Below are 24,840 nucleotides of genomic sequence, written 5' to 3' on the forward strand. Positions count from 1 at the left end.
CTTTGCCTAGCTAACAGGTTAACCCCAAATCACAACCTAATGCATGTCTCACTCCAACGCTGATTCACAAATGGCAACTAAACTAAGCATTTAAAATAAAACAAAAAGCAAAACTTTAGGCATGACTCACTTGCTGCAAAGAAGAATCCTGTGAGAAACCCGTTTCTTTAAAGTCAATTTCATCATCACTGGATGAATGAATATGGCAGGTTGTAACCTATATGCATAGAAATGTAAAAAACTATTTAACAGAGAAAAGTTTTGGACATTTGTATCAGCATTTTTACGGAAAAAATCACATTTAGTTTTTCTCTTAATGTGTTAACAACAGCAGGAACAAAAATAAGTAACAGCTAAGTTGTAAAATCCACCCAATAATTCAAGGGTACACTTCACTCAACCGGATGGTTTGGCTACCTGTCCTTCTGCTGCCCACCTGTGGTTACTTCACTCATGATTAACAGCACCAGAAAGCATGTGAGAGCTGTGGTACTCCATTTAAGTGATTTTGGTAAAAGGGAAGGAAGAAGTTAATAGCTCAGATAAAATATAGAAATAATTAAATATGCCAAGCCTGAAGGGTAAAGTTGCAATTCCCAGGGATCACTAATGAGCCACTAGAAAGGTCAGGTTTAAATACAACCATTTCACTTTAAATTCCTGCATTTCTTGCCCATTCTAAGAAAAGCATTGTTCATAAATGCTAAATATGACTTAGGTCAGTAGTCCCCTGCTCATTACAAGACCCCAAGTCTTCTGTCGCTTAAAACGTAACCCCCTGCCCTCACAACTTAAAACCAACTCACATTAATAAGCAAAAGCATAAACACGAACTGCTCACCAATTCATGGTGATTTTTATTAATTCATAAATGTATTAACAATTAGAAATGAAGATACACAAATGGCTAAGCACCACACGAATGACAGTAATTGCTCTACAGCAAGTGATGGAAATGAACCGTCTGTAAAATTCTAAGAACAAGCACTATGCTTCCAAGGGTAGCTCACGCTGTATTTTCTGAGCTATTCGTCCCGTACTTTCTGTAGAAGTGTTCTGGGCAGAGAGCACTGTCCTTGGGGGAGACACAAGCAGCCGTTACCTGCCAGCCCTTGAAGCTGTGCCTAGAAGCCTAGAGTTATAGACACCAGCCTGGTTTGCTTTGTGATGTTCCAACACTGATTCAAGAAGCCCAAAGTAGAATCCAACTGAGTTTGTATGTGGTATGGCTTATGAAATTCTGAATAAATCACTGCCTGAATAAAATTAATCTCTTTTCCCTTTGTCTGGCTATCTTTGGTGAAGATACTGAGTCCAAGTGAATAACCCAGTGTTTCCAATTAATTCCCTCTCCATCCTCCCTAAAGTATAGAGAAAGCATTCACACAAATTTTGAATCTGGCCTGATGAAATCAAAGGCAGAATTTGTGATCAATGAAGGGAACCTGCTTGAGTCAACTGTGGCTTTAGCAAGCTGGTGGGAAAGATATGGGGGTGAGGGTGTTCCACGAGAGCCCAGCCAGGATGCAGAAAGGAGGTGGTGGAATACTGCTTGGTCATGGCAGCTGGCACCTTGCAGGGCAACTGCAGTCAAGAGCAGGTCAAGCTGTCTCACTGCAGTGGATTTAGGAGCTTCGGGCAACTTGGCTGGCCAGTACAAGAATCATATTAAGCCCATGTGTGTTGTAGGGGTGCAGCACCACGGGGGGCGGGGAGGGCACAAAAACAGAAGACAATTCAAAGAGCAAGCTCGGTGAACTAGAGAGGAAAAGAAGGAGCTGACTACTCCTAGTATATCTTGTTTAAGTTCAAAAAGGATATAATGTGTCCTCATTCATACTTTTTGCTACAAAATAAGATTTTATCAGGTCATTAATTAAAATAAGCAACTAGCTTTTGTTGAGCAACTACTATGTGCCAGACACTGTGACCCCCTTACATATTCTCCTTAACTTGTATCCTCAAAGCAATTAATTTTTTCCTCCAAAAAGAAACTACTGTTTTACCAAGTTATTATTAATAATAACACAATGCCTGCACACCTTCTCAATTATGTTTTTAAAAGATGTGGGGACTCTGATCCTACCTACACCATACCCAGTCTGAAATCGTTATTAATAAAATGAGCTAAAAGATCATTTAATTTACCTACAGGGGAGAACTTGTTCATCTCAGTCCCTGATCTAAGCTTCCCAAACACACCCCTTTTGAGGCATCTTCAGCTCAGGAAATGCCTCTTTCATTCCTCTTCTTCCAGCTAAAACCTTAGTCATCTTGTTTCTTCTGTCTCACCCACATCTGTCCACTCTACTGTCAAAATGGAACCTAAAATCCCATCACTTCTCATCAAGTCTATTATCACCTCCTCAGTGGAAAGTTTCTCCCTCGTCTGGATTAACACTATATTAGGCATCCAACCAGTGTCCCTGCCTCGACCTTTTGTCCCACTATAGTCTATTCTCAATCCAGCAGCCACGATGATCTTTTAAATCATTACAGGATTTTAAATCACTGACATCAAATCGTGTCACTTTTTATTTAGTTCCGAACCTAACGGTTTCATCTCACTAAGATCACAACCCCAGGAGCCTGCCGTGAAGCTGCATGAGATCTGGCCCACAGAACCTCTAAATCTCTCCTCCCATTGTCTCCCTGGCCCGCTCTGATACAGCCGCGCGGGCGCTGTGCCGGTCTCTGCACTCGCTCTTCCTCCCCCACTTCCCTCCGGCCTCTACACAAGTGTTCTCCACGGCGTTCTCCTGGACCACCTAATTTTAAAATGCACATCTGCCCAAAACACTCCCCGACTCCCTCCCCCTAGTTTACCCTCCATCTGTTTATCCATCTCCGCTGAGGCACGGATTTTTGCCAATCTTGTTTAGTGCAATATCCACAGTGTCCAGCACACAGCAGCCCCTCAAATATTTCACGAATACTAGTAAATCACTAAATGAGAATACAGAATCATAACTTTAAAAAAAGTAACAAGTACATAAGAACATTCTTGCCAAGCAAGATGCATTCTAAGTAAACTATACTCTTGAAGCTGCAGTGAAAAAAAAAAAGCTTTTGAGTTGTTACCTTCTTTCATAATAAAATTTCAGTTTTATTAACTGTCTTTAAAAGAAAAAGCAAATAAGAGTTTTCTTCATCTTGGCTGACTAGGTTGCTAGGAGAATCCTAAGTATGACTTGATAACTGGTAACTTGGTAACTGGTAACCTCCAGTGAAAAGTGGAAGCTACAGACACTTGCTCCTTGCTGCACGTGGTCCCACTGTGGACCGCCAGCACTTACACGACCTGGGGATGGTTAGAAATGCAAACCCTCAGACGTTCCACCTTGACCTGCTGGATCTCCAGGCAATTTCATACATGCATGTTTGTATTACTCTACACAGCCTCCATAAACTATCTCATAAACTACCTCAACCTTAAAAAAAAATCCTCACCCTTGGAGAGGCAGGCCGAGAATGAAACAAACTCAATTTTCCAAAGTCAGTACAGAAACATTGCCTACGTTATCTAAATTTACTGTATCTAAATCCTTACCAATTTTTACAGTTTGGGGGCTTAGTCAAAACAATGAGGCCTCTGGATATAATTAAAACACCAAATTTTACTCATGATAAACTCCCAACATAAAAACATAAGCAGTATATGAATCTCTTGTTCATATACCTTGGCATGACGGGGTCAGAAGATTAAAGTACTTCAAAGATCTCAGAGAGAAGGTAATTCAAATGTTGCCCTAGAAGTGATAGGAGCTGGAAGACAGATGTTGTCCTAGAAGATGGCAGGAGCCTGGGGCTGGCACAGCTTATCCTACATAACCGAGCAAGTCCTCAGGCCCACAGCCAGTAGAATAGGTGAGTGTTTGCTGTATAAATGAACGAATCCTGGCTGTGGCTAGAAAATAAAGAACAGGCCAGGGCAACCTAACAATGCACTAACTCAAGCATTTGGTGCTGAACTACAGGTTGACCCAAGTTCTATGAATATACCTGAAATAATTCCCAGAGAGGTATCTGAGCCATCATCCTAAAGCCACCTAAGTCAGGGCAGTGCATCTAAGCTATCTATTTGGGGAGGGAGGCAGGGAATAAGCAGTCTACTATTTAACTGCCAATTTCAGTGATGAGTATGCCTGAAGCAATCAGAAGGGAAATGCTTTTATTTGGACTTTGCACTACACGACTTAGTGGGCATGACATTTCTGTATGACATTTTTGCAAGGGCAACACCCACTGCATGTATCAAACTGTGTTTATAATAATATTCACAACAGCACGTTTTCCCTGGAACATGTGGGATATAGCCTGAAACATTCTGGGCAGAAAATGAAGAGCCTGGAGGCTACAGTTCAACTCTCCTTGGCGGCCCAGGATTAATGTATAAGGATCCTTAAAACTTGGAATACCCATATCCCTAAAAATACTACAAAGCAAAATTCCCTATTAGAAGGACTTAAGACTAAGTAGAGGTAGTATTTTAGTACTGGGTATTTGAAACCAAGGAAGTGAAGAGGTCCTGAGAGATCAACACAAAAGTCTCAAGAAACAACAAAAGCACAGAGTGGGGCTAAGTCAACAAAGGGTATGAGCAATGCTAACAGGGCTCTATATATCTGACCACTTTCGCTATGTAAGCGAACTTCTCCTCCTTTTGTTTTACTGTAGATTATCTACGTAGTCCAAGTATTACGGCAGAAAGTGCAATAGGCGAAGGAGAACTGAGCTTCAATCAGCGTGATAGGTGGAGCCCATGATGATTTTTTCCTTCAACACAGGTGTAAATCTATGTCTAGATGTGTCTGACCCAAAAGGGCTGTGCACTAATTATGCAGGGCAAGCCCACGCTCCTCTGTGTGGACATACATGACATTACACACAGTCACAGACTAGATAACTGACGGCATCGTACAAAGTAGCTGAGTGCTACCTGAACTGCGACGAAGTCCATCTTTATAAATATTTAAACTACTCACAAAAGAAATCTGCTTGAGTTACCAAAGATAACTTTTTAAAAAAATCCTGATAACAACAAGTTTAACTGGACATTCTTTACTTCTACCTCTGAAGTCAATCAAAAGGCAATTTTTCTTAAAGCTTTAACTATTTTTTTTAATTAATTAATTTATTTTTGGCTGTGTTGGGTCTTCGTTTCTGCACGAGGGCTTTCTCTAGTTGTGCAAGTGGGGGCCACTCTTCATCACGGTACGCGGGCCCCTTATGGCGGCCTCTCTTGTCGAGGAGCGCGCGCAGGCTCAGTAGTTGTGGCTCACGGGCCCAGCTGCTCCATGGCATGTGGGATCTTCCCAGACCAGGGCCTGAACCCGTGTCGCCTGCATTAGCAGGCAGATTCTCAACGACTGCGCCACCAAGGAAGCCCCAAAAGGCAATTTTTGACGAAGTTTCCCAAGCAAGATCAGAATTAATACTCCTATTTCTTTATGAATAAGAAACAAGACAAAAATCCCCTTCAAGGAGACCACATTTCCTGCATTCTTAACAAGGAATCAATCTGGGAACCTCTAAAATTAAAAGGTTCAATTTAACGGTATGAGAGAACAATTTCACCCTACAATAAGACCCTGATGATCCAGAATTTTAACCAATTTGACTGGGGGGAAAAAAACAATGTACAGTGGGTAATACATTCATTAAAAGTTACTTAACCCTTCCTTAATCCCTCAGGGCTGTCAAAGTGAATGCCATTTCCTCTGTTGGGCTGTGACACCCTGTGACAATAAGGGCCACCAAATCTATTTTAACTAAATGGCCCCACACAGCTCCCTTTTTACAGTTCTCTCTCAACTTCATATTTCTTCCAGCTCCTAATACCTAATAATTCTCTCACTATATCCACCTGAACAAGCCACCAACCTGTCAAGAGTCTGGAAAAAGATAACCAAACTTGTTAGACAATCTGCAAAGCAGGAGGCAACGGGCCCTTCGGGCGGGTGACGCAGGGTGACTAGTGACCGCTCTGCAGCACCACCCCCACCCCATTTCTAGGCTCTGCTCTGAGCAGATAAGGCTGCCTAACAATCGAGGCATTACTGTATATTAGAAATGCAAGACTGCTGCTGCTGAATTTCAAATACAGAATTAAATGCCTGACACACCTACTCCCATGTAGAGTCAAGGCCACCACCTCAACTATCAGCTGGCATGTGCTTGCAAAAGGAAATGCTTTTCCTTGAAAAGCAAAAGCAATACTTACCTTAAAACTTAACGTATTAAAGAAAACAAAGACTACATTCCAAAGTCCAATATAATTTTTAAGAATATTATCAATGCCATTATTCCCTGGCTCAAAGTACCAATCTATTAAAGCTGGGGTTTTCAAAGTCATCTATAAAATTTTCCCCCTCTGGGAATGACTTTAATGAGGGTCAACTCAACTCAGTAACATTAGAAAATATCGAATACTTAGGTTTTCTAACCACCCGGGGTTATTTAGGCATAAGGCAACAAACCCAACACGGTAAAAGGAAGGCTAGAGGCTGCTCTGTTGAGGTGCTTGGGGAGCAGGGCACTGAGGGAGGTGGACACCGAGTACAGTGGGAGCAGGTATGAGCAGCTTCTTTGTGCCCTTACGTCATCCCAAGCAGGAACTGGAAGCTGACTAGGCAAATTAGCAAGAGTACGGTGGGCACTGACCTCTTTTACTGGTAAGAAACATGAGCTTGGCCTACAATTATCAGGACAAGTGGAAGATGTCTCACATCTTTCTGAATAGACGGGCAAAGGCCAAGAGCATCGAAATCACAGAAATGTAACCTTGTAGAACCTACTAGATCTACCGTGTTCCTCTTGTTAGTTTCTCCTAAGGAGCTTGTGCAGAACGTCTCCCATCGCTCCCTGACTTCATCTGGAAGATCTTCAGAGGGAGAAAAGGAAAAAAACATTATCACTACAGTGACTTGCACACAGACAAATAAACAGGTAGTAACTCGAGAAGGCACCACCCACGTGGTTCCTCAAAGGCGAGCAATCCCTGCAGGCTGAGCTCTCGGAGGGACGGGGTATAGCCATGCTCAGTCTGAACCCCGAGAACTTTTCAGGAACCCCCTCTCCACCACGGTCTATGCTTGATGCCAAGAGCCCTAAGCAGTTCTTTGAATTCAACAAGTTTTTTAAGACCTTTTGGTAAAAACCTAACCTGGAAAATATGTTTCCAATAAGTTCCCTGTAAAGATAACAGTCTTTAAGGTGGGGGTAAAAGCAGTTTTGCTCCATGGTCACGTGAGTTTAGGAAACACTGCAAATGTCAGCTCTTGCGCACTTTCTTGAGAAACTCTGACTGGCATCTGGCCAATGAATGTCCCACGGAACCCAGTCTGGCTTCTCAAATTGCTCAGAGATAATGTTTCCTAAATGTTTGTGTCATAGGCCAACATATGGATACGTATGCAATAGTGAAAGCTACCTTCTACAGAAACTGTAAAGAAAAGGATACACAAATACTTTTCTGAGAAAATGAAACTATAGCTGTAATCTTGGAGGCCTCACTAAGGCTGTCATCTGACAATTCTGGTTTAAACACACGTGTGTACACACTCTTACAAAGGCAAGCAACTTCCATAAAACGAAAACTGATCTAAAAACAAAAAATCATACATATGGCCAATACACGTGCACAGCAAAGGACATAAAGTGTGATGATCTGGCTAACATCTCGCTCAAGAAGCAAAATTACAGGTGGGCTAGCCCCAATTTGTCCATCACTGGGCCACAACTATACTTTTCGTGCACATTCAATAGGTAACAGCCTCTTGAACACAAACATTCTTAAGAGAGAAATAGTAGGATAGACTGAGAGATGATTTTCAGCAAGTTAATAACTGAACGAATGTTGTACCACAGAGGTTGAAGATGTTTTGCCTTCAGAGTAAGTCACCGGACTAGTAATCCCGCTGGTACCAAACCTGGAGCACACAGAGTTCTTGATGCTCTCATTTGGGAGGAGATGGACTCAAGGCCTTGGTGCCAGTGTAAAAGGCATCAAAACGGTTTCTTCCAAGTAACCTTGGGCTGATTAAATTCAAATGCTAGTGCAGAAAGAGTCCTTTAGGATATTGGCTAATATTGTTCATTTTAGTAATAGAGAGATGGAAAAAATGCTGTTAAATGCTTTAATATGCCCATTAAAGGAACTCAGTCCATAGGCTATGTAGGGGACTTCAGAAGAAAATAAAAAGCAAGAGTAATTGTAGCTCAAGTGGCTCAACTGTCAGCCTACGAGCACTTCAAGCTCAAAGGAACGGTTTAGTGAGCAATACCCTTAGAGAATGAAAGTGGGTAACTAGTTACCGGCTGAGCCTGCCAATACTTAATAAAGGACTGCAGAACTAAGAACAGAGATACAGCAAAAATCTATACTGTTCAAACACCTTCTCAAGAGCCTCATTCAAATCTCGAGATAATATAAGGAAACTCTTCAGACAGCTATTTCAAAAGCTATGAATATTTCCACTTTACCCCTAAATCCTTTCTCCAATCCAACAAAAATGTAATGAAAATTCCATAAACCCATTACCTTTGATGAGCTGCTGTACTAAGGCGCTGTTGGGGCCCTTATCAGTGCTGTGCACGATGCAGTTGGCTATCCTTGTCAGGTGTCCCATGTAGCCATGCCGTCTTCCTCCTTCGGCTCTACCAGGGGTAAAGGACAAATATTCAGACTCCTGAGAGGATGGAGTGATGAACAGCTTGGTAAGTACAGTGGATTTAAGCAATCATTCTAAGAACTGAGGCACTAAAGACAAGAACAGGCGGAAGAAGAGGGTACGTAATATAACCAGGTTGGTGTAGGGGGTGGGGGTGGGAGTGTGGCAGCAACTGTCTACTCAAAAGACTACATTGTAGCCTCAGTCAACAGGACAAACTCTGTTCAAAGACTCAAACCAACCATCCTCAGTAACATAGTATCTTTAAAAACAAAACCCCAAACATTCACTGATGCCTAATGATTCTGTAACTTTCCTTCCTATCTTTCTGTGAAACTATTTTTCAGACTTTAAACAGATTGTAGGGAAATGAGGTGAGAATTCTGCTGGTTCATTTTGCTAAGATATCAAATTTTAATTGTATCAATCAATCATCGAGATAGTTATCTACCAATGGCATTTCTCAAATTAAAATATTAGCTGATTTGAGGACTTGGCCAAGATGAGAGGTAGTCAACTTGCATCTGGCCCACTTCCCACCTGGACACGGACATTCACATTATTCCTCACCCCTTCCCCACTTAGAGTCCAATCTTCACAACTATGACCCATCTTTACATTTAGACAAACTTTTCACATCACAGTGATTTCTCCGCCCGAATATTCACAAAGTGTCAAGTCTTTAAATTCTATGAAACAAAAGACTTTTGATTGCAGACAGGAGGAAACAAACCGAAGAGCTCTTTGCTTCGAGGGAGAATCTTTCAGGAGTCACTAAGAAAAACCATACTGTGCTTGTAGGCTTGCCTGGAAAATGAAATATCTGCTAATAAGCTTAGTAGAGGGCCTGGGAATACCTAAGGGTCTGAAGGCATAAGGTTGACCTTAGCAGAACTGCTATGAGCCTCTTTCAGTTTCACAGTAAGATCCCACGACCCGAGTATTCCTTCTGGGCAAATTCTTAGTCAGAAACTCTGGTATTCCCTCAAACCCTCACAAGGGAAAACAAACACCCATCTCCAAGTTTTTTGGCCCAAGGCTCTGAATTTTCTTTAGGCTTCCTGTTCAAGGAAACCTTAAAAAGCTCTTTCAGGACTCCCCAAGAGGGGAGGAATATTATTAGCCAGGCCTTCAGAGGATGGAGCTTGCGGGGAGTAGAGCACACGGGACACCTCGGCACTGGCGAGACGAGGAAGCAGAGAGGAAGGGGGTCAAGGAAGGCTAAGACGGGGCAGACACATAACCAGAGATGCCACTCTGGCCACAGACAGCACCCCAAAGGAGCTCCATTTGGAGGAAAGTATCTGAGGTCCACCAAGACTGAACCCCTGCCACCCTCAACCTACACGCCACCTTTCGCCACCCAGAGTCAAAGCAAAGCCCTATCGGTGTTTAGTAAGCAATTTTTAAAAACCAAACCCCAGAAAACAAAGCAGGCAGCTCCCGTGAGTTACCTAGCTCTCCTGGGCACTGCAAGAGACATCTGAACAGAGACACAGAGCAGGGAGATCCTGAGAAAGGTTAGACTATAATGGGGCACGTGACAACTTTATGGGGTGATGGTAACGTTCTGTGTCTTGTCTGTGATGGTTACATGACTGAATGCATTTGTCAGAATTCCTAGAAATGTATACCCAAAAATGTATACTTCAATAAACCTGACTTAAAAACAAACACAAGAAGTATACCTTGAGAGTGTTTCCCAGACATACCCACCTGCTTCAGAATCTGTGGGATGGCACAAAAGCTCCCAGGGCATTAGAGAGGAATGCCTGTTTCAGACAAAACCGCTAGGGAAAAAACTCTGTAACAAAGCTACTCACATGCAGCAACTAATACTTCAAGTAATCTTGCCGATCAGCTAACGGAAATTTTCTAAAAAAGGAAATACTAAGCAATTTTACCCTCCCTCTAGCTCCATGCACAAAGTGACTCTTTTCTTCCATGAGAACCGGGGTAACAAGGACAAAGGTGCTAATTAAGGAGGACTTTACTTTGTAATTCTTTCCCTTCAACTCCCCATTATTCTCAGAAAAACAGCCATTCAGAAAGGACCAAGAAGTTGCAAAGGCAGCAACAGAGGTGGGGGGTACTCCTAACCCCTGTTCTTTCAAGACAGGTAGAAAGACAGGGGGATCTAAAAGTAAATTACTAGAAAAATATCTGTTACAATTAAATAATCTGGAAGTCCCAAGAGGACCATTTGTAACTGTAAAGTGGCCTGTACCATGTAATTATATTATATTCATTGTTCCCTGTCTAGGGCAAGGGAGTATATTTTCTTCAAATTAAAAATCAAACTGAACTCCTATCAGAAAACAATTTACTTACTGTTTCTTCTCGTTCATTTCCCAGGCGTCAAGTATTCGTTCTATCAATTGACATTTTTGAAAGAGCTGAATAAAAAGGAACGTTCCAGTTTAACATTGACATAAATGTCAAAGTGTCAAATTTTTAAAGTGAAACAGAACTCTAGTTAAACAGAAAAGTGATACCTATCACTTTATACATGTAACCCAGAAAGCCTAATACAGCTGTGAATTACTGGCTAAATCAGATGCACCGTGAAAATAAATTTACTCAAGGGCCCCAGAACACTACAGGGATTCAAGACAGGATCTATGCCTTTAGCAGTGAACCTACGAGGAAATAATATATTTCAAGTACTGCTACCAGTGAGCAACTGACCTAAAGCAAAAGACAAGTTTTACTCTGAAATGGAATAAAGAAAATTATGCCTTGGCAAAAATTTAACTCACAATCCACAGCAATACTTGTACATTTTAAATGCGAGCAACACTTACTTCTCTATGAGCTAACATTACTGCATTCGTATTAAAAATAGGTGTGGCTTGCCAAACTTCCGCACGCCAATGACCAGTGCTGTGGGCTGCATTATCGAATGTGCACAGCCAGTCTTATTCAAATGTCATTTGTCTTCCCCATCTACTTGGTTACTCCAGGTTAGCCTTTCCCATCTTCAAGGTTTGGGCGTAACCCAGTATGAGCTAGAGAATGTCACACAATCACAGAACTTCAGAGCAAGAAGAAACCTGAAGACTGACTTAGTAAAATCACCTCATATTTAACAAAAGAAAACAGACCCCCAGAAGAGGCTTCCTCGACACTGCATAAGAACTCACTTCTCCCAACTTTCAGTCATATATTCAGCACAAGAAATTAAAACTCTGGCAAGCCAAATAATTGGTTCAAATGTTTTCTGCAGTATTTAAACTTGCATTGTTCTTTTAATCGCCAAAAGATTTCTAAATCTTCAAATTTATTAATTTTCCCAAATAAGCAAGCCACTTAGCCTTTTTTTTTTTTTTAAAGTTCATCTAATGGTTAATTGTCCAGGATATGATTTACAGAATCACTGGTTAAAAGTACCATTACAAGTTAAATATTCAGACTCTGAAATCTAACCTCCCACCCTTAAACCTCAATTCACTTCACACCATAAGCAGAAAAATGCTATAACCAGGAGTGGCAGAAAAAAAGACACCAAGTAAGCTTACATGTTTCAATAACAAATTGTCACCAGTGGAGTCTTGATCAGTAATTGTGCTATTTTCTGTGTTTTCAAAAGGACTTGCAAGAATCAGTGCAATACAGATTTCCACTTGTGTGTGTAAAAAGTTATTCCACGTGTATTTGAAGAACATGTCCTACAAAAAAAGAAAAATAATGCTTTCTTTTATTCAGTCTCCTCCATGTTTAAGCCACTACTGCAACACATTCACCAAAAATAATGAATTAATAAAGTGAAAATGATGTGTTCCTAGTACAATAGGACAAATTAAAAGGAACACATTTTATTTTAAATGCAGTTTAAAATGCCTTCATAGACTAAATAGCATGGTATTCGCTCATTTAACATGTCAGAATTTGCATGGAAACTAACAGAGACCAACAATAAACACATAAAGAGAAGACAATAATAAATTTCTCAGACAGAAAGGCAGTGTCTTTTTGTTTTCAACGTGACTAATACAGATATTAAGAGTTCAGTAAATTTCCAAAGAAATTTACGAGAATTTCATTTTGCCTCAACAAACGTTTACTGATGACTTCTGAGCAGCACACAGTGCTAGGTGCAACCTGGGAGACAGACAAAAATACGGTCTCCAGTTTTGAGGTGCTCACACCTTAAAAAAAAAAAAATCACTCGGGCATTCAAAACTCATAGAACTATCAGTGGATAGAGCAAAACAAGAAAGGTATGAGAGGTGGTGATGTGCGGAACTCCTGGAGGTGCAAGGGTTTTCCAGATTACCTGAAAAGGTAACAGTAGCACAAAAAAAAAAAAAAAAAAGACAATTCCAAAAAGCACAAATGCATCAAGTATGTATTCAGGATATCGCTGAGTCTTGGTTATCTAATCTCAAAATGAAAAGATAATGATTAATGATCCACTTAGGAGTTTTATCATATTAATCACTCAAAAGAAGCTCTAAGATTAACAACAGAATGAATTAACAATAGCTGTAAACTTACTACTAGGAAGATGGAAGACTAGTGATTGATGACTTCAGTGAGACTCCCAGAGACAGGATTAGGAAGTTATATCCTTCCTATATCAGAGGGCAGGGCAAAAACTATGTCCCCAGAGGGCAAGGGTTATGCTGGCAAGGAAACTGTAATCCTGTAGCTTCTCATCTTTCTCCAAACGTTCCTGCTCTCTACGCCTTCTACTGCTATGTCATTTAACACAAAGCTGAAAAACAACTAAAAGTATCTATCTCAGTGACACTAGGAAGAACAAAGGGAATGGTTCATAGAGCATGCATGGGTTTGAAACTGGATGTGAATTCAAATCCTGACTCCACCACTTACTAGCCATGGAATGTATCCCCTATCTGGGCATGATCTGAAAAATCATGCCCAGGATCACATGAGAAATGTATATGAAGTTTTATACCTAGGATCACATGAGAAATGTATATGAAGTGTACATTCAATACCTTTCATGTAAAGAGCAAACACCCACTCTCCCTTGAAACACACGCCAAGTTCCTCCCGGTGTACAGTGTGGCCAGCGGGTGTACAGTGTGGGTCCTGGGAACCCGTCTGTGCTGTGCGGAGGCAGGATAGAGCAAGCAGAGGCCCTGGGGCCAGGCCCATGGATCCCAAACACAGGCCTTGGAGCTGGGGAACTCAGGGGTCAGGGAAGTCCAGGTAATTCCTGGGCTCTTCCTTTTCCCTTCCATTCCCTTCTGCTTCCACCGAAGCAGACTAAATCAAAAGACAGTCTCACACTAAAGACAGTCTTTCAGACTCAAATCAGGACAGGGTCAGAGACCTCGTATACTATCTCAGTGGAAAGAAGATCAAAGCTTGTCCCCTGGCTAATTATGAAGAGAAAATAATGCTGTAAGCCCCAGTCGTTGCTAATACAATCCCCTGAAGAGGGTGATTACACTCACTCTATCCTCCATACGAGACTGAGCTTCTCAAGGGAAACGTCTGTCTTTACCATCTTCCAAATTCTCTAATACAGTTCTTTACGCACGGCAACAATAAATTACTACTGAAAAATTGAAAGCATTCAAAATTGATGATAACCTCAAGGGGTAAACTATATAAAAGACTGTTTACACTCGGACCAAGGAAAGTCATTGACACATACTGTAAATTTATGAGGTTCTACCTTCAGTTATGTATCCATAAAGTATCAAGGGCAAATTAAGACATCTTTCAGGGGATATCGTACCAATATGACCCCAATGCTATTGAGCTCCATAAGGTCCCCGTTGATACTGCTGGTATTTGTTTGGAGGAGGCTGGATATCAACCTAATCACATTCAACCGGGTGTTCCCCACGGGAGGGTCCAGCACGCCCCACGTAGTCTTCATCACACTTTTCTGAGGAAGAAAAAGCTTTCCAATTAAATTCAGTTCAGTAAACAAATTAAGGGTGTAGGAGTATGTACTAAGATACAACGCTAGGTGAACTAAGCCTGCAAACAACGTGGCCTAAATTCTACACCTGAAGGAAAATCCAAAACTCCTACTGATGATATCCTTAAGATATGATGAAATGAACATGAGGGAAAACAATTAAGTAATTTCCCTGGACTACAAATTTTATAAGAAATCAAGTATCCCCTTGCCTTCAACATTGCAAACACCACAGGAATGAAGCAGAAAGCTACTGAAGTCCACGAAAAAAAAAGTGCAATATTCCAATTCTGACCAGAAACCTAAGAAACTAAGAAAAGTTACAAGTGGTTTTAGGTCACAGTTCTCAATCTCTCCCAAATCTGTGATAAAAGTGCAAACTCAGAAGTTGCCTCTGCATCACAACCTTGAAACAGGATCAACCTCAAACCTGTTCTTGTCCATAAAAGGGAGTTTCTATTCTCTGAAATCACAAAAGACAGACACAGAACATTCCGGAACTTCAGAAGTTTGGCAGGAAAGGATGATGACCTGTGACAACGAAGCGATGAGGATGCCCTTCTCCATGTCCTCGTCCACAGGGGATCCCTGCCCCCCCTGCCTGCGCTCCTCCAGGCCCAGTGGAACTGGACGGCCCCCAGTTTCACTCCCTGCGGCACAGCTCTAATAAACACGGACCTACTCACACACCACATCATGTAGTAAAAGCAGCCACAAGCTGAACTCACTCCTAGCCGTGAACAAGAGGAAGGGCAAACCAAACACTGTCTTACTTCCGAGTGAGGCCCAAGAAGAGTACCAGTGTGAGAATCCATATTAGACGCTGCCTTTTTTGTCCACCTAGAAAGAAGACTGTGGCACCTGAGACACAGGTCAGGCGAACCTGGCCACACCCTCTCCTCTCACAGGACCTCCTTCCCCTCCAACTTCCACTTCTCTTCTCCTGAGCAAATCCTTCTCCTCTCCTTACTCTCCCTCCTCTTCTTCCCAGGTCTGGCACAAAGGACACCACTGTTAAACACCAGCTCCCCCTCCACAAGATGGTTAAGTAAACAGAAAACGTCTACTTTAGAAAGGAGACACTAGTCTACTAATTTCCCAGTAACTCGCACCGTAGATGTCACAGAGACACACTTTCCAGAGCCTGGGATGCTGGATGCAATGATGCAGGGCAGAAGGAAAAACCAAAGTGTAAGAACTAGTGCAGGCGGTAGAACTCTCATGGAACTGCCTTCCACCCTAGAGATGCCAAAAGGAAGAGCCTTGTCCCCTAAAGCTCGATCTGCGCCAACCCGAGGGGGTGGGGTGTCACGGAAGGACACCACTATGGACCCTGGACACCCCTCTTTTGGAGGTCTTCGCTGTCTGCTGTCTGTGCTTTCAGCGGCTGCCTGATTAACAGTCATTTCTGGATTAGCACACGGATGCTCCCGACAGAAAAACTAACACTCCAAGTCACATTCAGCCAACTACTTCTTAAATGAGATACCTGTCCATCAGGCGGTTACACTGCTCCAACTCTGAATAAGACAGCTCAGTTTCAAAGGTTAGTTCCTAAAAGGTTAGCTTTTACCTCAAAGATGTGACAATAACACGCTGTGAGAGGAAAACTACTGTACTGGCACGTAAGTATGCAGAATATAGAGGAAGAACAAAGAGCTGAGCTTCCTAAGCAGACGAGTAACTTACTTAATTTTAATTCTATTCTATTCATCAATTTAGATGCTATATATCGATGAAAGCCAATTAAAAACTAGCTCAAGAGCAATGAAACAACTGCCCGTGTACCTTCTAATATGCTTTGCACATGGGAGCCACAGCCAGTCCTTTGAGTCACAAGGTTCATCTACTTTCTAACAACAGCTGAAATCTAGCTACTGGCTGGCCAACGGGCTTCAGAGAGCTGCCTTACCTTGGGTGGCTCAAGCAGGAGTTCATGAAAAGATCCAAGTCTTCCTCGGATGGCTTCTAGAACGCTCTTGTTGACCGAACAAGCTGAATGACTCATGCCTGGTGGGCAGATCTCTATATGGCCTTCAAATCTTGAAACAAAGCAAGTTAATTTTATTTATTACTTCAGAACAAATCACTCAAGGTGCTCCGAATCAGCGTATAGGGATATACATAATAGCTATAGAATATATAGTGATTATATCAAAATTTCTGGAAGGATAGGAAGAAGGTGTAATAAAACCTTGATGGGGATCAGCCAACATGGTCTGAAATCCGAAGATGTACAGTGTCGGGTGAGAAATTATATGCCATTTCTTCCAATTCTCTCCTAAACCTTCTAACTCCTTATACCTATTGTACTAATATCAGGTCTCTAACCAGAAAATCTGGAAAGCAGCAGGAGATCCCTGAATTACAGGACACATCACACTGCCTGCCACTGGAAGACTGTTAATAATAAACAAGCCTGTATTTGTTCTATACAGTTTCTCTTGACTAATCAATCAACACTGCTTCCTATTTAAAAGTCTTAACTTACTCTTCTGTATAAAGCTTCATCTATACTCATTATAAACCACTCCTTTTAGAAAAACTATTACGAGTGGAATGAGACACCCAAATCCCAATCAGTTTTAGAAAGCACAGGGGTTCTCAAAGTTTGGGGACATAAGGAGGGAGGGGTCTAAAAATGTGGGTGTACAGTTCAGATTAAAAGATAAACCTGAGAGTGGTGTGTCAGTGCAAACTAGCGCTTAACAATGTAGCTGCTGGAGCACGACTGCCTGAGCCTGAACCCTGGACCTTCACTCACCAGTAATTCGTTCTAATAGGGAAAACAGGAACCACTCAAGAATGTCCCTCCCAGGACTGCTGTGGGGACCACGCTAATGTAGACAAAGGACTGAGGGCGCTGCCGGACACAGCTAACACCTAGAGAGTGGTTATTAGGGCTGTTACTTGAAAATATTTCACACGGGCAAGTGATTTCTAAGAGCTACACGGAACAGCCTTCAGACACTCAATTCCTAGAAAGGGGGAGTAGGTAAAGGCCTTTTGCTTTGATTATAGTGCTTTTTAATGTGTAGGGGTTTTAATAATTTATGTGGCCAAATATAGCATTCTTCACTATAGTCTCTGTCCAGAAAGCCATACTTAAAGCTCTTTACAATGCCATAATCCTATGAGTATTTGCATACTTTTCCTCTGGTGTTTTTCATTTAACTCATCTGGAATTTATTTTTATGCCAAACATAGACATGATATGTTTTTCCCCAAGTGGCGAGTCACTTCTAAGCCACATTTACAGAATGATCCGCTTTTCCCCACTTATGTGGAAAAAAAAAACCCATACAAAAACATATACTAAAATTCCTTAATCATTCATATACATTTTATTTGTTCATCTAATAAATACTTAGTGAGCATCAATTTATGTACCTGCCTTGACTCAGGTACTACAATCAATATCCATGGTGTTTCTCACATTTTAATCCTTTCAAATATATGTAAAAATCTGCCAAATCCAAAACAAAACCTGTGCTGATATTCCGAAGAGATACATGAAATCTGGAACATAGACTTGGAAAGGCACAAGAAGTGATGGCTGTTTGGGGCATCGGGAGTCTGTTCCTTTCCTCTCTGAACAGAGATCTACAGTCCAGATGCACGGTATCTGCATCCCCGCAGCTCCCTCAACCACTCACCAGTTAAGGAAACTTTGCTTATTTACTGTTTTGGATGATTATGAATAAAGGGCACAAATATTCACTTACAAGTTTCTGTGTGACACAATTTTCACTTTTCTTGGGTAAATATCTAAGAGAGTGCTGGATAATATATTGTAATAAAGGTCTGTTTGTTAAAAAAACTGCCAGGTGTTCTTAGAAGATGGCCACATGACTTAACATCCCAGTCGGAGAGCGTGAGGCTTCACTGTCACCAGCGCTGGCTCTGTTTGGTTCAGCTGTTCAGTGGGCTGAATGGTCCCCCCACAAAACGTATGTCCACATCCTAGTCCCCAATCTGGATGCCTTTTCTTTCTTTCCTGCCTCACTGCACCGCTAGGGCCTGTAGCATGAGGCTGAATAGAACTGGTGATGGGAAATATTCTTGCCATGGTCCTTCATTTTAGGAGCTATGATTTCAGTCTTTGCCCATTAAGAATGATGGTGGCTATGGGTTTTCTTTTTGTTTCTCAGTTTCCAAGTTCCCTTCTATTCCTAATTTGCAGAGAGGTTTTATCATACAAGAATGTAATGAAATGATCACATGGTTTTACTTCTTTAGTCTGTTGGTATCAGTTATACTGGTTGATATTTATTAAAGCTATTTTTGTAAAGCAGTTTTAAGTTCACAGCAAAATGGAAGGGAAGGTACAGAGACTCCCCTATACCCTCTGCCCCCACAAATGCACAGCCTCCCCATTATCAACATCCTCTACCAGAGTATGTTGATTACAATCCATGAACCTACACTGACACATCATCACCACCCAGAACCCAGCTTACATTGTGGTTCACTCTAACAGGTTTGGACAAATAATGACATGTATTGGTCACTATGATATTATACAGAACATTTTCACTGCCCTAAAGGTCCCCTGTGCTCCACCTATTCATTTCACTCCCCTTGCCAACCCCTGGCAACCGTGATCTTTTTACTGTCTCCACAGTAAAATATGACATTTTCCAGAATGTATGTAGCCTTTTCAGACTGGCTTCTTTCACTTCTTTTTTTTTTTTTTTTTTTTTTTTTTTTTTTTTTTTTTGCGGTACACGGGCCTCACTGTTGTGGCCTCTTGCGCCGCGGAGCACAGGCTCCGGACGCGTAGGCTCAGCGGCCATGGCTCACGGGCCCAGGCGCTCCTCGGCATGTGGGATCCTCCTGGACCGGGGCACGAACCCGTGTCCCCTGCATCGGCAGGCGGACTCTCAACCACTGCGCCACCAGGGAAGCCCACACTTCTTTCTTTTTCATTTGCATTTAAGGTCCCTCCATGTCTTTTCATGGCACGAGGGCACATTCTTTTTAGTGCTGAATAATATTCCACTGTGTGGATGAACTACGGTTTATTTATCCACTCACCTGCTGAGGACCTCTTGGCTGCTTCCAAGCTTTGGCAAGTGTGGATAAAGCTGCTGAACAACCATGTGCAGGTTTTTGCGTGACCCTAAGTTTTCAGCTCCTTTGGGTAAATACGAAGGAGCACAACCACTGGGCTGTATGGTAAAAGTACGTTTAGTTTTCTAAGAAACTACCAGACTGTCTTCCAAAGTGGCTGCACCATTTTGCATTTCCACCGGCAACAAATGAGATTTCCTGCTGCCCCGCAGTCCTGCCAGCACTTGGTCTCGTCAATTAGGTCCACTGAATAGCTAGTACTGTGCTTCTTACTGACTTCTGTCTAAACATTACGTCCACTTCTGTTAGAACTTCTGTTTTAGATTTACAAAAAAATTGCAAAAATAGTACAGAGTCCCCACGTGACCCACACCCAGTTTCCCCTGTTATTATCTTACATTTGTCAAAATTAATGAACCAGTACTTACACGTAAAATCCATACTTTATCCAGATTTCCCTGGTTTTTGCCTACAGTTGTTTCTCTGACCCAGAATCCACCCAGGACACCACACTGTATTTAGCTTTCAAGTGTCCTTAGCCTCCTCTTGACTGTGATAGTTACTCAGACTTTCCTGGTCAGGTACTTTGCAGAATGTTCCCTCATTTGGGGTCTGGTCTTAACATTTTTCTCATGATCATGGGTCTTTGAGAGGAAGAACACACAAGTAAAACGACATTTTCATTACATACTATCAACACAACAGTGCTGGCTGCTGACTTTGATTATATGGCTGAGGAAGTGCTGGTCAGATTTCTCTGGCAAATTTGACAGAGTAACTGTCAAGTTCTCATTTTATTCTCTCTTCATACTGCACTTTTTAGAAGGAAGTCATGAGGTGCAGTCTACACGTCAAGAACGGACAGTCTTTTTCTTCATCCTTGAGAAGGGATTATGAACTATTTGGAATTCTCCCACAGGGGAGGTTTGTCTCTTCACCCCCTTTTACTTATTCGGTCACTTATTTATATCAGTATGAACTCATGGGTATTTTATACTTTGTGTTATAAAACAATACTGCCTTATTTTATTGTGCAAGTGTTCCCAGCTCTGGCCACTGGGAGCTCTTTTAGTTGGCCCGCGTCCCTCTCACGCGCCCGGTGCTGTGGTTTTCTCTCTGAGCGCGTCCTTACTGTCTGCACTACAGGATGGTCCACACTCATCTTGTATACTTCTTAGCCCAGTTGCAGAACCAGCCATTTCTCCATGAAGCCCTGGTTCCTTTACTGGAGGATGGTATGAGAAACTGAGATCTGGGCACACGGTTACTGGTTCCTGGTGATGCTTCATGACTTCTAGGCCTCACAAAGCAACTGTCTTCCTGGTTTAACTCTTCATATTTCAGTATAGGTAACTTCTAGTGTCCTACACTGATCCTTTCCTCAACTATGTCAAAGTTTACAAATGAGCCCGAAGGCATTCTTCAATTTCTGTTGTAGTTTTCATTTCTAGCATTTGTGTATGATCTTCCATATCTGTTAAAATTCTCCATCTGTTCACATATTGCTCACTTTTCCCACAAGCCTTTAACACATTAATCACAGTTATCTTAAATTCCCTACCAGATTGTTCTAACATTTTTGAATCTAGTTCTCCTGACTGCTTTTTCTCTTGAGAGTTCAGTTTGTTTGGGTTCTTTTCATCTTGCTTCTTTGTCTTGCAATTTTTTAGCTGTGACGTGGACATGCTGTGTAAGACAACAGAGACCGATATAACTAGTATTTGCAATGGATACACCCCTTTTTTTCTAGGTCTTTAGTGTGGGGTTTCTGGATCAATTTATAGTCAGCAGCTGAGTTAGGTTTGGGTTTTGTTGTTCCTATGACTGACTTCTCTCGGCACACTGAAGACTTTAAATGTGTCTCAAGTCACTTTGTATTTATAGTTAGGGATGCATTGCCAAGGTTTTCTCAACTTCTGTCTGCTCTGCCCCTGGCTGAGGTTCTTCCCTTCAAGCCTGCTCCTGTGCTGATGGCCTCCTTCCGCACTGCAGCCTTCCCTCCGCCAGCACGCTGCTCTCGTCACTCGATGTGTGGTGGCCTGGTGGGGAGGACCGCGCTGTTGTTCTGGTTCAGCCTCAGTCTCAGGCAGCGGAAGTGCTCATGGACCTCAGGGGTGGGGCCCTCTCGGTGATCCTGCCCTTACCTCAGTGGTAGGGGCTCTCTAATAGCCTGGGCCCTGAAAAGTGTCCCTGCTTGTCCTGTGGGGCAGAGGCTTTTTCCTGGTCCCTTCCTCCTCATCGTGTCTTTAGGGTTACAGGGTTTGCCGCCCTTTCGCCAGTGGCTTCAGGGTTTTATTCAGCAGGGGCGGGAATGGAGAAGGACCCTGCTGCTGCACTCCGCAGCCCTACTCTGCAAGGGAGGCCTTCTCAGGGCTCTTACCCGGCCTCCAGTACTTTCTGAGCAGGGCTCGCAGGTATGTGCGAAGTCCCGAGTCTGTAGTTCTCAGGGTGCCCTTACTCTCCCTGCACCTGAGGCGCTTTGGGCGTTACATAACTTACTATTATTCTACGTTTATAAAAAACACATTGGCACTATCATTTTTTTAAGATGAAAAATGAAACTGTGTATCAAAGTACGTCAGTTCCTCAGCAGAAGATAAGAGTTATATTGTGCTCTAACTTAGCCCTTCTCTCCTTTCCTTCCCGGACCGGGGCACGAACCCGTGTCCCCTGCACTGGCCGGCGGACTCTCAACCACTGCGCCACCAGGGAAGCCCTCTCATTATTTCTTGAGTTTTATTAAAATAATCTGGAATTTATTGGGTTTTTTTTCAACATTTGACTTATTCAATTATTGATTCTTAACATAACTTTCATAGTCATATGAATTGTCACGTTCCTATCTGTTTCATTTATCATTACTTTCACCAACATATTTCCTTATCTTAAGTTCTTTATTCTACCTTATTCTTCTGCTTGACTTCGGTAAAGTCCATCTTCGAGTAATTTGGCCCAGGTACAGGACACGGACGGGACACTGAGGTCCATACACTTGAAAATGCCTCCTGCCCTCACACAGCAACAAAAGTGCTTCAGGGTCACAATCCTGCCCCCTGTTTTTCAGTGTTTAGTTAGCTTTACAAATGACATGTCTGGCAACGTGATTTGCTTTGTAGTTAACCCACTTTTTTCTTGTCCAAATATTTTTAAGGTTTATCCTTTATCCTAGGGATTCAGAAATCACATAAGGATAAGGCTAAGATCTCAGTTGTCCACCACCCCTCCACCTGCCCCTCTTTAAAGTTAATCGTGCTTAGTATTTGATAAACCTTTGTGGTCTGAGGATAAGTTCCTTCTGATCAGAAATTCCTTCCTGTCATTTATTACTGTATCGTCTCCATTCTCAAGCCAGAGTTGTCAATATAAATCTCACAGCACCAGCTCATGTGCTTTTAAACCATTTTGAGAGATGATGCAACTGCCTTGCAGCATGAGTAGCAAGATAACAGTCCTGTATCACCTGATTAATACCTTAAGTTATTGGTTACGTTATTTAAAATATGATTTGGGCTTCCCTGGTGGCGCAGTGGTTGAGAGTCCGCCTGCCGATGCAGGGGACACGGGTTCGTGCCCGGTGTGGGAGGATCCCACATGCCGCGGAGCGGCTGGGCCCGTGAGCCATGGCCACTGAGCCTGCGCGTCCGGAGCCTGTTGCTCCGCAACGGGAGAGGCCACAACAGTGAGAGGCCCGCGTACCGCAAAAAAAAAAAAAAAAAAAAAAAAATATGATTTACCAGGGAAGACACAGGCAAAGTCAAAACTACAGATACAACTCCAAATGACAACAAAGCTGAAGCAGTGCTGCCACACTGCCCTTCCATTATCACTAACCAGAGATTAAAGAACCAGAAATAGAGATGAAGACTTTGGGAAGCAGGGATTGGTAAGGCTGTGTTTACTATTTTGCTGGAAACCAAAATGACATCACAAACTAAATCCAGAAACGCTGGATGGCTAAATTTTCATGTGCTGACAGTAGACTGTGTCTCTCCTCCTCTTCATGCCCTCTGCTTTACTGGATGGATCCAATAGTGGGTAAGAAAATACAAATTCTAATCTCTAAACCACATGTTCCCGGAATGCAAACACATACATACCTCTTCAAATTCTCATTCTCCAGAGAACAATTAGGAAAACTCTGACAATTAATAAGTAAATTAGCTTTGGGTATAAACTGTAAAGAATAATATGACAAATATTAATTGGCTTGTCCAGAGGCACATACATAGGGAAAACAAGACTATATTTCTGATTCTGAAACACACAGCACAAAGTTTTCCTTAAGGCCTCAAGCCACCTGTCCGTCCATTTTTAAACAGCCTAATGAACTGTAGTTGCCTCATATGTGAAACCCCGGAAAAAAACAACCCAAAGCCTCAAGCTAGCAAGCACTGGACAGAATTACAAGATGGAAAGAGCCCTGAACTGCCACTTGGAGGAGAGCTGCCTACAAACCAGGAACACCTATTTTCAATTTTCGTAAGCAAGAAATAAGCTTCTCTTGTGTTTGAGCCATTCTGTATGGGTCTGACTTATTGAAGAAGCATTTTGGTAACTACTACAATACCCCAAATGACTAGAATCCACATATTGCCAATAGTGTTTACCAACCATATAGTTCAACTACACCTATGCATCCCATTCATATAAAACTATTTATACAGTAGAAAAAGATTCAACACCTGAAATTCACGGGCATGATATTGTAGCGATCAACCAACAACTTAACTCTTAGCTTTTAAAAATTCTAAAAGCAAAACCAAATGGCTCATTTCGCAAGATAGAAAGGAAAACTTACGTCGGTCGCCGTGTCTCAAGTAAAGCCAACAATATCTGGACTGCGCTGACTATGGCCGATTCATTCTTCTCCTTGTGGAAAATATTTGATAGGAGCTGCTCTATGATTTCTTGCCTAGGAAAACAAATCAATAGTCAAGCGCTAATTGTAACACTGTTTAACACAACTTCGGAGAAAAAGATCATGGTATCAATAAGACAAGTATTATAAAAGAGTTCAACCTCATTTGTGCATATTTATTAACAATATTTTATGTTTAATATATCTGTAAGGCCAGTGATCTTGCGTATCATAAATGTAACACAGACACACACACACACACACACACACACACACACATATATATATATATATATATATATATATATATACACACATATATATACCCATCCCCC

The 24,840-nt window shown here is 42.0% G+C and overlaps 1 protein-coding gene across 10 annotated transcripts in view; it reads right to left on the reverse strand.

Moving 5' to 3' along the window:
- PPP6R3 (protein phosphatase 6 regulatory subunit 3) overlaps window positions 1-24,840 on the reverse strand; it is a 128,057-nt gene that overhangs the window by 31,660 nt on the left and 71,557 nt on the right. For 8 of the 10 annotated variants that reach the window (XM_024748902.1, XM_024748903.1, XM_024748908.1 and 5 more), the window contains 8 exons: window positions 24,446-24,559; window positions 16,487-16,616; window positions 14,386-14,538; window positions 12,191-12,340; window positions 11,004-11,068; window positions 8,543-8,658; window positions 6,798-6,883; window positions 131-217 (listed from right to left, as the gene is read on the reverse strand). In XM_024748902.1, coding sequence (XP_024604670.1) covers window positions 131-217; window positions 6,798-6,883; window positions 8,543-8,658; window positions 11,004-11,068; window positions 12,191-12,340; window positions 14,386-14,538; window positions 16,487-16,616; window positions 24,446-24,559 — 901 coding nt within the window. The remainder of the gene's footprint in view (window positions 1-130; window positions 218-6,797; window positions 6,884-8,542; window positions 8,659-11,003; window positions 11,069-12,190; window positions 12,341-14,385; window positions 14,539-16,486; window positions 16,617-24,445; window positions 24,560-24,840) is intronic. The other 2 variants (XM_024748910.1, XM_024748911.1) reach the window with 1 other exon arrangement.

The sequence above is a fragment of the Neophocaena asiaeorientalis genome, unplaced genomic scaffold (genome assembly GCF_003031525.2).
Source record: "Neophocaena asiaeorientalis asiaeorientalis breed wild unplaced genomic scaffold, Neophocaena_asiaeorientalis_V1.1 scaffold43, whole genome shotgun sequence".
In the NCBI taxonomy this organism is placed as follows: Eukaryota; Metazoa; Chordata; class Mammalia; order Artiodactyla; family Phocoenidae; genus Neophocaena; species Neophocaena asiaeorientalis.